Source organism: Amia ocellicauda, chromosome 8 (assembly GCF_036373705.1).
Source record: "Amia ocellicauda isolate fAmiCal2 chromosome 8, fAmiCal2.hap1, whole genome shotgun sequence".
In the NCBI taxonomy this organism is placed as follows: domain Eukaryota; kingdom Metazoa; phylum Chordata; class Actinopteri; order Amiiformes; family Amiidae; genus Amia; species Amia ocellicauda.
The window spans coordinates 16,613,819-16,628,553 of record NC_089857.1 but is presented as its reverse complement, the minus strand read 5'-3'; the positions used below and the strand labels follow the sequence as shown (position 1 = coordinate 16,628,553).

Genomic DNA, 14,735 nt, shown 5'->3' with positions numbered 1-14,735 from the left:
CTGTAGCTACTACTGGTTTTGAGTCTGATGTCACACTATGTTACTCTTTGAACCCACTCTCTGGAATATTTTTTGGATTGGAAGAAAATGCAAATATTAGTTGTTTTCTTGTTTTTCAATTATTTTCTTATCTGGAAAAATACATGTACAGGAAGGCTAATGACGATTTCTATTTAAATTTACATTTCTTGATGTCATTCAGTTTATACTGTTTTGTATGATCATTTTATTATTGTCATTATTACGCTTTGTATGTAACAAATATTTAATGTTTATGTAGATCTCGTGAATCCTTTGTGAAAAGTGCTATTTGTAAATATATATTAAAATTATTACTCTGATTATTCACACGCAATAATGGTTTTGATCATATATAATGTAAAAGCCACAACTTTATGCTTGTGCATGGCTGCAGTCAATATACTGTAGCAGCACATGAAACCGGTCGAATGCTGTAGCTGTGATGTCACTGCTCTTCAATGATGGATGCCACACACTGCATGGGCTGCTGCCACAGAATACCAACATTTTCTCCACGTTGAGAATTTGAACCTGATGGGCTTGAGCCACAGCATGGTTTTTGCACTAGTCTACAAAGAGCAGACAATGAGCGGAAACGACTGGGAAGCCAGGGATAAAAAAAAGGGGGTTGTTACGTGTTTTTGTGGCAGAGGTAATATACAATAGAAGCAGTATCGTATATTGACCTCGGGAAGGAGTCACAGGGTTCTGTTGGCATGCCATGCTTGAGCACAGTAAACACATTCAGAAGTACGACACAGAACTAGAGGTAAAACACTCACATAGTTGTCTGCGTGAAGGTACAGGAGCACTCCCATAAGCTGTGCCCTGTAAATAAAACACATTTTTTTTGGAGCAAGGGACGCCAGTATCATTAGTCACATCCAGAAGTGACAGACAGGCAGAGAATGAATGAGATGAGAAATCAACACCACAGACTTACACAAACAAAAAGGTGACGAGAGAACTCACATTCCTCATAGTTAGTTAAGCCTCTGTTCTTATTCATTGAGGATTTTTATTTATTTATTGCAGTGTTTTTTACAGGACAGAGGCAAATGGCATTTTATGCTCAAGAGGACAAAACAGAATGGTGATGTGCAATGAAGCCACAGAACGACCCTTTGTTCTCAGTAACTGCCCATCTTCATCAAACTTACCATCCATTTATTGTGCTGGTAATGGTCTTTAGGGGAGACTGGGACAAGATGTCACATGGCTAATCTTTTCTCTTCTTTTGCCTTTTCATTAGGTTGGGATAAGGGTGTCTGTTGTGAGTATGTTCTGATATTGACCATCTTTAAATATAGTCTCCTGAAGTCAGAAATATTATTAACCTTTTCATGGTCTGGGATCAAGCATTTCCCTGATTTAGCCTGGACACTGTAATGTCATTTTTATGTTTGTACCATAGATTTGGTTCAGAGTTGTTCATGTTGTACTGGGAGAAGTCAGCAGACACTTACTCTAAGTATTATCCAGCTTTTAAGAACCTCACCTTATTTATTTGAATTTAACAGAGACAACTTAAATGACCAAGTTATGGGATAATTAAACACAACCTTTTTAAACGAATATAATTTTTAATAAATATTCATCAGCACATGAATCAGTTTCGGGAAAGAGAACCATAAACATTATTATTTTCCATTGATGTGTGTGAACAGCACCAGCTTACATGTTAATGAGGGATCAGTGTAAAATCTCGGTGAGTTATGTTTTGTGACTGTATCTGCCTTTTATGAATGACCTGCTTGAATACCAAGTGTTCAGCAGCAAATATATTAATTGCATGTCACATACTGCCCAGTTATTAGTAATAGTGAAATATAGGCCTGTGTCTTTTAAAAACCTCCCCCCCTCACGATAAATAATATAATGCATTTACATAACACAATGCCATTAGTTTCTTGTGCCTCTATCCATCGCATTGAAAAATATCCAATCTTCTATTTACATACATGTTATTTACATTCTTTGACCTGCCACGGATCTGAATACATTTGATGAGCCGTGTTATAGGCCAGTTTCTGTAAGAGAGTATAGTATAGTACTGTATCATATAACAAATCTTGACATTACTGCATAATGTGTACATACAATATACCTTTCGGTCACCTGAAATTCTACATGCATCGAAGTGCCTAGTAGAAGAAAATTGTATGCAATCGAGATGAGTGGGGGCCGCCCCTGTAGCTCCCAGAGACAAAGGCATATGCATAAAGCTTTCACGATTTAGCCCCCCATTGTAGTCTATGGAACAACTACCACAGGTCCCCGCTAGAGGCATAAAAACCCCTGCTTTATTCTATGCTTTCCCTGCCTCCGGGAAGCTGGCATTCACTTGTTTCAGCCTTACATCTCGCAGCTTCCAGGTGCCGCACAAGGCATGCTTTAGCCCAAGTGCTCCACACTTCCAGAAGCCACTATTCACGTGCTTTTGATGCAATGGGGACGCAAATGGTTAGGCTACATTTTAAACGTGAGGTCTTGAAGGAGCCTTTATTTATACTTATTTATTTCTGTATGTATATGTAGTGTATTTAAGACAACGAAATAGAACGAAGATAGGTTAATGTATTGTGATCTGTATGAAAGCTATGCGCCGCCTCCAGAATCCGCAATACACCTGCTTCAGCCTTTTTTCTCTCAGCTCCCAGGGGCCGCACACTGCATGTTTTAATCCTCCGGCTCAGTGCCTCCAGAAGCCCATATTGCTTTAGCCTTACTGGTCTCAGTTTTGTCTCTTACAGCCCCCATTTCTCGCATTTTATGTGATTGTATCGAGGGGAAAAATGTATAGTCTACATTTTACATTTTAATTTATAGTGTACATGTTGTGTTTTGAAGGTGCCTTTTTGTAGCCTATATGTGTATATATTTATTTTAATAACCAAGACCACGCAATAACACAGCCGTACAGAGACTCAAACGAGGAGGGGGTTAGACTATACTGCAGGGCTGAATTGTCCGGCGAATCAGCAGTGGCTAGTAACGGGAGCTGTAAGAGACAAAACTGAGACCAGTAAGGCTAAAGCAATATAGGCTTCTGGAGGTGCTGAGCTGGAGGGTTAAAACATGCAGTGTGCGGCCCCTGGGAGCTGAGAGAAATAAGGCTAAAGCAGGTGTATTGCAGCTTCTGGAGGCGGTGCATAGCTTCCATACAGAGCGCATGAACAAGTCCTCATTTTATTACATTGTCTTAAATACAATACATATACATACATAAATAAATACACAAAAGTATGAATAAAGGCTCCTTCAATACATCACATGTTTAAAATGTAGCCTATGCATTTGCCTCTCCATGGGATCAAATGAAAGGCAACAAATGCAGTGCTGTATACGGAATTGAGAGAATAAGGCTAAAGCAAGTGAATAGAGGCTTCTGGAAGTGTGGAGCACTTGGGCTAAAGCATGCCTTGTGCGGCACCTGGAAGCTGCGAGATGTAAGGCTGAAACAAGTGAATGCCAGCTTCTCTGGGGCAGGAAAAGCATAGGATAAAGCAGGGTTTTTTATTCCTCTAGCGGGGACCTGCAGTAGTTGTTCCATAGACTACAATGGGGGCTAAATCGTGAAGGCTCAATGCATATGCCTTTGTCTCCAGGAGCTACAGGGGCGGCCCCCACTCACCTCGATTGCATACAAACTTCTTCTACTAGGCACTTCGATGCATGTAAAATCTCGAGGATTGGGTATTTCGGTTGGGACTGAATTACTTATACAGAGAATATTCAAATTTTCTAAAAATAGCATTTTATATTAAGATACTGCTTATTGATGTTTTATGAACTTTACAGTTTGACAGTTGCTCAACATTGACGCTACTGAGTATTAATTAAGCCTAATAGATATGTCATTATACTGCAGTAATAACATTTAATTTTTAAATAAAACACTTTTGATATGGCAAAGTAAACAATGTTGCTCCAGGTATGTCTATAACATATCTAGAAGATTGTATAAATACCCTATAACTTAATAATTCAGTATCTATTACATATTTATGACATATTAATAAGACATTAATTTGAAGCCAATAATCATAACATGTTACAAATACGAAATGAGTTCATGCAAATGTAAAATAATAATAATAATAATAATAATAATAATAATAATAATAATAATAATAATAATAATTCAAACAGGATTATTTCTGAACTGATCATTTGAAATGACTGCAGAAGAAGAAAATGCTACAAAAAGCTTTGTAATGTTTATGGTAAAGTATGCAGGGGAATGAGGAAAGGGATAGAAAGCATACAATGACAAAACAGTAACAGAATAAAGGCTTGAAAAAAGAGGTATAGATTTAAAAGTAAAAAGACACAATCACTAATCATAAGAAAGTGATACAAACTGTTTCTGTATAATATTAGATTATACAGGAAGATTAAAAAACATGCAAACACAAACACACAAATTGTCAACACAATCAGCATGCAGACTGAACTGAAATTAGAAATTAGAACTGTATTAGTAATTACAAAGTAATAAAATACATTAACTGGAATTCATTTAGAGTAGCCGACTAGTTTAGTTTTGCATATGAATCAATACCCTCAAAAAATCCTTTCTTATAATGTACTGTGCCAGTAGAATTTCAAGAATATTATGTTTTCCCCCTAGGGTCATGTCTCATTTAAATTTTGTTCACTTTTCTCTCCTGTAGCCTCATTGGCCAAAGGATGTATTTGAAGACTATAAACCCCTTTAGGTGTAAAGTGGCATATGAATTACTTGAAAAATGCTTTTATAGTTCTGTCCAAAATCCAAGTGAGTAACAGAAAAACAAATGGTTGCAACATTAATCAGTGATATATAGACATATAGGGTTTGTATTTGCATTCCAGACATCCTTAAGACATTCTTTAAGAGACTATAAGAGCTTTGTTTTTGTGGATTGAAATGAGTGCCTGATGAATATTAGCTTTTTCGAAGCTAGAAAAAGATGTATCGAAAGCCCGCCTTTATAACGGAGAGATTTGTTGACTGACCTCTGTAGAATCTATAAATAACAAAGCAGTCAATTGTATTGCATTGGTCACACAACACAAGGTTGCCAGAGAAAACATTTTGCTGTACATGGGGGGGTTAAGAAATGGATGCTTTAGCAACCCTTGTGTTTTGTAGAGGCCTGGGGGTGAAAGTAAAGTAATTAATTATGCTGTTTGTACATATGGGGTGGCAGATGTATGGCAAACATCCAGATTAAAGGTGGGCACGTAGACAAGAATTCAAAATCAAAAACGGTGAAGGATGGCTAACGAAGGATATGACAGAGTCTCGAGGCTTATGAGATCTTTTTTGTGTTTTGTTCTTGGTCCTGTTATATATGGGATGAAAAGTAGAATGAGTTCGTCACATCCATGTCAGGTTTTCCTCTTTTATAAGCAATTCTCCCATAAGCTTAACCCTGGATTCATGGTCCATTATCAACGGTGATAAAAGAACATTAATGTATTTGTTTATTTAAGTTTTACATTGGGTGTGGTGTTAATGGCCTCAAGCAAACATTTGAGAAGTCATGACAATGTTGTCTCACATTTATTCCAATATGTATAGCACATGTATGTATGTTTGAATGCATATTTTATTGAAGGAGTTCAGTAACTCAATAGCACACTTCAGAAAGTCACCATTATCTGCATGCCTTAAGAGAAGCAACTGAACCATGTACACATGTTGACAAGTTTATATTCAATATCTTGACAAGTTGATATCCCAATTAAATATACTACTAATATAAACAGGACATGCGGTTTCTTGGTGTGGATTGTTGATCACAGGAAGTCTCTTTAACAGTATTTTATAACAGTATCAGAAATTGCAATACCATTGGCACATTCCCAAGGACATATTAAATTGTCAACTGAATTGCTGTAAACAGAACGGGGGTTATTCTAGCAAGATAATTGTAGATTGAAAAAAAAAAATCAATTACTAACAGACTGTCAGTTGCAATTGTCTATCAGAGTTCCCCCAAAAAATGTATCTTGTATCACCAGCCACGGGGAAGTGTAAGGCATTTAACTACAGTGGGTTTGTTTACTTGCTTACTGTATTGCTTTTGTTTACCTTCATGGTCATATTAGTTCAAGATTCTCTTTCCTGTATTTATTTGTTTAAATATTTATTGTTCTGAGATTATAGAATTTCGATATAATTAATGCAGCTTTTCACATTCTTTCACAGTGACCAACCATGACCCTGTACACACAATAGCAATGTTTTCTCACATTTCTGGAAAGTAGCTCCCTCAAGGGATTTAGTAATGCTTACTGTACTCCACTAACAAGATCTTGCAAATTAAGGTATGAGGAATGGTCTTCTGTTCATTACTATAAAAACGCATACCATTTGTGTTCAGAAATAAAGGGAGGGATCTTTCCCTTGATAAAGTCATGTGCAAGTCTCTACAAAAACTTTGGAAGAGTCTCCTCTGACACTGTGAGCATGTTTGATCACTTTCCCAGTCCAATGACTTTTAATTTGACGTTTGCTAGTTGGTTAAACACAGGAAAGAACCCAATCTCGATGATCAAGGACAGCTGTGGACTCTAATGACAATCTTTTCAAGAGATTGATCAGAAAAAGGTTTGCCACCACATCCACATAACAGCCTATACAATTTCAAGAGAGACAGATCCTGCTGGGCTATATGCATACCCCCAGATTACAAGCATAATTATACTGTGATTTTAATAATTTGGACAATACTGGGAGCATTTGTTTAATATACACGTTTATGAGGTTCACGGACAGCAAAGTTTATGTTGAAACTTAGGCTGGCACTCAACCCAACTCAAAACATGTTCTGCTATACTTGGAAATGCATTATAAAGAGCAACAGCACCATACTTCTCATATAGGTAATTATTTCTGATAGATATGGCACTGAATGATATTAGCACTTGTCTTCATCATTTGTTTGTTCATTTGTTACACATCTATTTATTGGTCAAATACGTTAACCTTCCTTTTCATTGCTTAATCAATTTTTAGAAACAAGGGTATGAATACATCTCGAGTTAAAACTAAGAGCGTAAAACCATTTCAGTAAACAATTCCAGGCTATGAAAGAAAACTCCATTTGTCAACAGGATCAAAGGTTATTGTCATCTGCAAAAGACTTCAGCCCTTCAGGGGTCATTCCCAATGCTGAAATACTGATTCATGTACTTGTATATTGTTTTCATGAAATGACAAATGTGATCATCTGCTTTAACCCCAAGCAAAACACATCAATCATGTTATGGCACTTGTAAAGACTTCCAGTAGCTCTAAGAATAATTTTCTTATTCTCCTCTTATATTTCAGATTGAAATATTTGCACATGCCTTTTAAATTACACACATTATCTGTTTATGTGAAAAAAAACAACACCACAAACCAGTAGTAGACAATGCTGAATCAGGTACACATTCTTTGAGAGGAAAATAAAATGGTAAAAAAATAAAACGGTTTTGAACAGATAACAGGGAGTCATAAAATTACTGTAAAATAAAATGTAAAATACAATGAATGATCATATTGATATTGATATATGTTTTTGATTTTCTTTCTAAAAAAAAAAAACATGTACACAATGATGCATACAATACACCAACCTCCTTTTCTTGGTTTCTTGGTCAATGAAATGTCATAGTTCTCACATCTTTAGGAAAACAGCAAACTTCATCTCATACGAATTAAATTAAGGAAATCCAACACATAAGTCTGCAAGACATTAAAAGCTTTATTTTCCTCTTGTAGAAAAAGAGGCTAATGCCTTGTGTATTACTTTAAGAACATTACTGATGATACAATAAGAAAGTTAAAATATGAGAGAGGACTGTTTGATAAATCGTCCTTGCCCAGTAGTTGCTTATTGATCTAGAAATACCTTTAAGTTATTTCTCAAAGGCTCCAAACTCTTCAAAGGCACTGAAGCTTAAGTAGATTCTGGAAGAAATACACATATTGACAAGCGTTGTTGGTGTCTCAGATTGTTTTCTTATTTCTTAAAGTATGCATACCGTTTTTTGAAATTTGAAATATTAAACACAATCCGATATGAAATTAAAATAACATTTTTACAGTTTGTTGACCCATAGGCAGAAAAAAAAAAGTATTTTCTGAGGGATGCAGGGAGCTGGTGGATAGCAGGATCCAAAAAAGCACAATTTTGTATTCAACAGAGTTCTGCAGACCATGGGTTGGGTGGGGGGGGTTGTTTTTTATTATCTTTATGTATCAGGAATGCAAGACAGTTTTCCTGGTACAAAATGTCATACTGATGCAAGAAATACCTCCCCCTCCAAATTCGTTAAGCGTATTTCTTCTCTCCGCAAGGTCAGTTACAATACAACTGACTTTACAGCTCTGTAGCTACACCAAAAGATTTAAGTAAGACAACTAATTCAAGTCATGAAAAATATAAAGCCAATGGCAAAAAGAAAGGGAAGCTGATGTGCCACCACATAAAACGAGACAGATGGGATCATACACGCACCACTGCAGTAACAACCTCAGCCAACACCAGTCATAAAAGTTGATGGTCATTGTAAAACCTTAATAAAAAATACTATTCTCTGTTCAAATGTGTGATAAAAATTGAAACCAGCTTCCACAGCAGAATGCAGGGCCATTCCCAATAAGAGAATAATCCACTGCCTGACTTAAGGCAGGTACAAAATGGACTGAAGTCGGGGGCATGTGGATTGTGAGGATTTAATAAACAGATTGACTTATGGAAGTGATGGAAAATGGGGGAATTAAGCTCTTCTGGCTTTTATTGACACCAGAAGAAGAATCACAGACATATATTAATAACATTTTGTTTCCATAATTCAGTCTGTGCTAAGATGCTTATGCATTCCTCGAAGCTGGTAATATGGGTAACATGGGTTTCTAAGGAGAGCCATTCATATTAAGTCTTTACTTAATGGTACAACAGAGGACTTTGGATGAGGTCCTTCTGCATTTTTTCTAACCATCATATTTCCTCTTCTATCACAGCACTACGTCCCAACTTAAATTGTGTTATTCTCTGTCATTTTCACACCTTCCATACCAGCTCTGCCATTCCCTTTGATAATGAGAGAATTGTTTAGATGCAAAAAGTGTCAAAAATACCCAGTATGGGCACTAAGCCATGAAGATTTGTTAAAAGCACATTGGATAAAAGTGTTAAAAACACAGGAAACAATGCCTGCATTTATAAAGCTCCCATAGGCAATGGATTATGAAACGGAAAATGGGTGAAAGCATGTCGCAAGAACATGTTGCACAGCAGCAAAATATGTACGTGGTAATATGAAGGTTTGGGGGTTATTTAATAATGCAAAACAATAAATATAGTATAGTACATATTACAATTATATGAAATTCTTCCATGTAATTCAACACTGCCAGGCAAACAACGTGTCCACATAGAGTTTGTTTTTCAGCATGATAATGAACAAGCAAACAGCCAGAGTGAGGAACAGCTTAAATGAAATACTGATTGTATTCACAAACCAAACCTTTAATGGTGTTTTTTTGTTTCCCAGAGGCTTCATTCTCTTATATAAACCGAAACCGGTCTTAAGGTATTTATGTTGCAAAAGAAAAGTGGAGAATTCAAGGAAAGTCATGTAAACATTATACAATTAATTAATCCAATCCCATTTACAATATTGTTTACAACTGTACTGCCATATAAATGGTGCACAGAAGAGGGACTACAATCATCCCTGGACTCAAAGGCAGGTGCTAAACAGGCAGGTTAAAATACCCAAATCTCTTTTGACGCAAGATACTGCTGGAAGAAATCCTCAGATCAGTAATGTACTGGCAAACAGAAAGAGAATGATGGTGTCCTCTCATTGGAGATGTTTCCTATGTCGAGAGCCACATATTAAGATGAAATCCTGTGAGTCATCGCCCGTTTGTAAACAATAGCTACTTGACTCTGATGGGAATGCTCCAGCTGGATACAAACCATCATGGGTTGGTGATGTGAGTGAATCCCCAGGGGAGAGGAAGCACTAAACTACTGTCCTGGGTGACGGAAGGCAGACTCTTAGCATGAATCTCCTGGGATTTGAGAAAAGGAGATTTTGGAAGCTTGGCTGCCAAGTTGAATTTGTGTTATGGGGGCTTTGATGCTTTGCTCTATGAACAACGGGAACACTGAATGACAGCCCATTTCAGCTATTTGTCATGAATCGAAGAACCTGATTTAAGTGGCCACTTTATAATACCAGTAAATGTGAAGAAATTTTGCAACATTGTCTTTTGTAAAGGTCCGAAAACAAATGTCAATGGTAAAGAATATTTAAAATGTAAAAACAAATGTAAAACAATTTTGACCTTTGAAAGCGATGTGGGAAACAGGATATATTCAGTCCAGAAGGTATATCCGCCTGTCACACACAATGCTTTCACATTCTTTATTTTTATATTAAGCATGTGTTGTTATTATTATCATCAAGTTTTGTTTACTGCAACTTATTGCAAGGTTAAATGCAGCTTTAGATGTATTTTTTGTTTTGTTTTATATTTTAACTTAAGGTTACAAGTAACAACACATAACATACATCTATTTTCAGATAAGTTTAACAAAATGTGAAATTCTGTCCCTGGTTCTCACAGTGCCTTTGTTGTCTATCCAGGTTATCAGAAAAAATACATCTTGCATTTGTAGTCTGGTTTACACACACCACTGGCTACAAATTAAATCTACAACCCAAAACTGTCCTCATTTGCCAATCCAAAACTGGACACCATCCATCAATACAAGAAAGCACACAGATTAAAAAAAAAATGAAAGTTTAAAGCTTCAAACGTATGTTTATAATGAAGATAAAGCAAAATGACTTGAAACTGAACAGACCTAGTCTTCTATTTTCATTTAGCATTGTACACACTGACATTTCCTATTTTCCCCAAACACATGGACTGGGTATATAATGGCCCTATGCCTTTGTGCAGACATGAAGGGGGACACTTACTCATCTGCTACAAGAGTTTTCTCAGGAAGACGGAGGGACCTCATAACCACACCTCATAACAATATATATATATATATACACTCACCTAAAGGATTATTAGGAACACCATACTAATACTGTGTTTGACCCCCTTTCGCCTTCAGAACTGCCTTAATTCTACGTGGCATTGATTCAACATGGTGCTGAAAGCATTCTTTAGAAATGTTGGCCCATATTGATAGGATAGCATCTTGCAGTTGATGGAGATTTGTGGGATGCACATCCAGGGCATGAAGCTCCCATTCCACCACATCCCAAAGATGCTCTATTGGGTTGAGATCTGGTGACTGTGGGGGCCAGTTTAGTACAGTGAACTCATTGTCATGTTCAAGAAACCAATTTGAAATGATTCGACCTTTGTGACATGGTGCATTATCCTGCTGGAAGTAGCCATCAGAGGATGGGTACATGGTGGTCATAACGGGATGGACATGGTCAGAAACAATGCTCAGGTAGGCCGTGGCATTTAAACGATGCCCAATTGACACTAAGGGGCCTAAAGTGTGCCAAGAAAACATCCCCCACACCATTACACCACAACCACCAGCCTGCACAGTGGTAACAAGGCATGATGGATCCATGTCCTCATTCTGTTTACGCCAAATTCTGACTCTACCATCTGAATGTCTCAACAGAAATCGAGACTCATCAGACCAGGCAACATTTTTCCAGTCTTCAACTGTCCAATGTTGGTGAGCTTGTGCAAATTGTAGCCTCTTTTTCCTATTTTTAGTGGAGATGAGTGGTACCCGGTGGGGTCTTCTGCTGTTGTAGCCCATCCGCCTCAAGGTTGTACGTGTTGTGGCTTCACAAATGCTTTGCTGCATACCTCGGTTGTAACAAGTGGTTATTTCAGTCAAAGTTGCTCTTCTATCAGCTTGAATCAGTCGGCCCATTCTCCTCTGACCTCTAGCATCAACAAGGCATTTTCGCCTACAGGACTGCCGCATACTGGATGTTTTTCCCTTTTCACACCATTCTTTGTAAACCCTAGAAATGGTTGTGCGTGAAAATCCCAGTAACTGAGCAGATTGTGAAATGCTCAGACCGGCCCGTCTGGTACCAACAACCATGCCACGCTCAAAATTGCTTAAATCACCTTTCTTTCCCATTCAGACATTCAGTTTGGAGTTCAGGAGATTGTCTTGACCAGGACCACACCCCTAAATGCATTGAAGCAACTGCCATGTGATTGGTTGGTTAGATAATTGCATTAATGAGAAATTGAACAGGTGTTCCTAATAATCCTTTAGGTGAGTGTATATATATATATCAGTTGCATCAGGTGAAAAACATGGAAGAAGACAAACTAATATTCATGTGAATCTGTACCTACCAAATCCCTTAGAAAAGGAGCTCTAGTACAGTTTAAAATATAATACACATAGAAATTTAAAAACTGGGGGGGAAAAGCAGGAAAATGTTGATACTCAAAATTATAACAAACCACCCTGGTTATACCTCATTCAGATAAGACATTTCTACATGATTCTGAATGAACATATTGCCTTTAGATTATGTTTTATGATTTTAATGATGAGCTTGTAATGAGCTTGTAATGATAATTCTGTAGAGCTGTGTTTTCTTTTAAGCATCTAGGTGCCTTTGTCTAAACCACAATGTTGTTGTTTTTAAGCATACAAATCCTGTCACTCCTTTCTAATTGCCATAGTCATGATTCTGAGTAAGTATAATGTTGGAATGAAAATTATATCACTACTCCACAAATCACAAGATAGTAAGGATAGTAAAGCATAGCACATGTGGTTCCTACGATTTACAATGTTCTTTTAGTGTATACCTAAGATGTACAGGACTGCAATCTGCTATCCAGGAAGTACTGACAAAACACATCCTGTTAGAGTATACATGCAAGAGTTTGACATCCACCATTATTTGGGAAGTTTTAAATGTTTAAGATTGCTTATATGATAGAATCAATCTAGAAGAGTGCCATAAATCTTACTTATGGAAATATACTAAAAGAATGTTACAGAAGGCATTAAACAACAAGGATACCATATTAGAGGTCTTTAAAAAGTGATGGTTGAATTAATCTTCAGAGCAATTCTGAAAGGACTGTCAACAAAACAATGGTGTAATGTAAAACAGGCACCCTTCATTCTTGTGTTTCAAAAGAAAGGTGGTGTTGTCAGCTCAGATCATTGCTTTTTCTGTGACTTTCACATCTGCTTAAAATACAACACATTTTAGAAATGCATATGGAATGTTAATCCACACACAGAGTATGGATTTTCAATACATTCTAGAATGTCTCATTCGATTTGCGTATGTTATAATTTATATTTTATACAGGATATTTGCAGTTTTTGACAAATGTCTGTGTCTAATTGGTGTAAAGAGAAAGGGTCTCTGTGAAAACAGGTTGAAGAGAGAGGATTAGCGTAGGATGAGGATTAGCCTGCAACACCTGTTACATAACATCAGCATTATGCACTAATGTGAGGATAACACATTATGTTACTTCTTGTGCTTCTAAATACATAAGTATGACTTGAAGGAAACTATAATTCTGATACATTATAACTGAAAACAGCTTCTCTATTATATGCCATTTGATGTGTTTTTTATATATATATGCCTCACAGATCAGATATTAATTTCCAGTCTATTTTGTTTGTTTCAAAACAAAGAAAATAAACTGTTTGGGGATGGACAAACCCTACTAAACAGAAGAGAACTGATCATCACAAAGCCAGAGAGAGAAAATGCAAGTCTGCTATCCTGAAACTCGGAGCAAAGCACAGACGCACAGCTGTTTGATTTCATCTGAATAGAAGCATCAAACTGTGAATTATTTATTCCATCTACAAATAGTTTGTACAAGAAACACCTCTTGGGATTTTTTTGCTTTCTTTACAGATAGCCTAGGGGAGCACTAAGTCAACGGCAGGTGATAATTGTTTCTTAGTGTTTGAGCACAAGTTTAAAGCAAATACCCGAAAGGTCAAAAACAAACTATGCACAGCATCCGATTTTTATTTTATTTTATTTTTTAATTCAGAAGGCTTTCATCTTGACAGCTTCAATGTGAACAAGTTGACATATTTAATTATTACCAGTTGGAAAAATAAAAAGCAAAAAGAAGTTGTGAATAACCTTTTTCTGTAGCACACCATTGTCAGACTAGCCATGGAAACATAAGGCAAAGAAAAGCTGATGCATGATATAACCAAATGATAATATGCACATTTACTATGATAAACCTTTATCAAGGGAAAACAGAAAGTGTCATAGTCTCATCTATTTAAAAAAATCAAAACAATCAAACAAACACAAATATTCATTGTGGTGCAGGGCATGTTAACAAAGGATTAAACAAGGTGACCAATCAGGTTTCTGATAACACAAACAACTGGGAGTAATGAAGCTTAGTCTAATTTACTGCCCAAGATGGGAAGCTGGAGATCTGTTCAGTGCTGCTCTCTAACCTTCCCTCCATCTAACAGCTTGGCTCATTTACCTCTTAGAGGTTACTATGTAATAAGAGGTCATATCTCATATTGTTTAACACTGCAGTCAGCAATTAGACCACGTGATTCTGAGAACGTACCAAAGCCTAATTATTTCTGGCCATCAAACTATAACTTGTACTTTTAATATTAGACAAATACATTGGAGACATTCACTAAAACCAAATAAAAATGTTGGCCAAATTAACATGGTCTCTGTGG

The 14,735-nt window shown here is 36.7% G+C and overlaps 1 protein-coding gene across 4 annotated transcripts in view; it reads right to left on the bottom strand.

Moving 5' to 3' along the window:
- Positions 1-14,735, bottom strand: part of ccser1 (coiled-coil serine-rich protein 1) — a 247,361-nt gene that overhangs the window by 71,539 nt on the left and 161,087 nt on the right. For 2 of the 4 annotated variants that reach the window (XM_066712217.1, XM_066712218.1), the window contains exon 10: positions 804-849. The exons of the other annotated variants lie outside the window; for them this stretch is intronic. In XM_066712217.1, the coding sequence (XP_066568314.1) occupies positions 804-849 (46 nt within the window). The remainder of the gene's footprint in view (positions 1-803; positions 850-14,735) is intronic. 4 annotated transcript variants of the gene reach the window in all.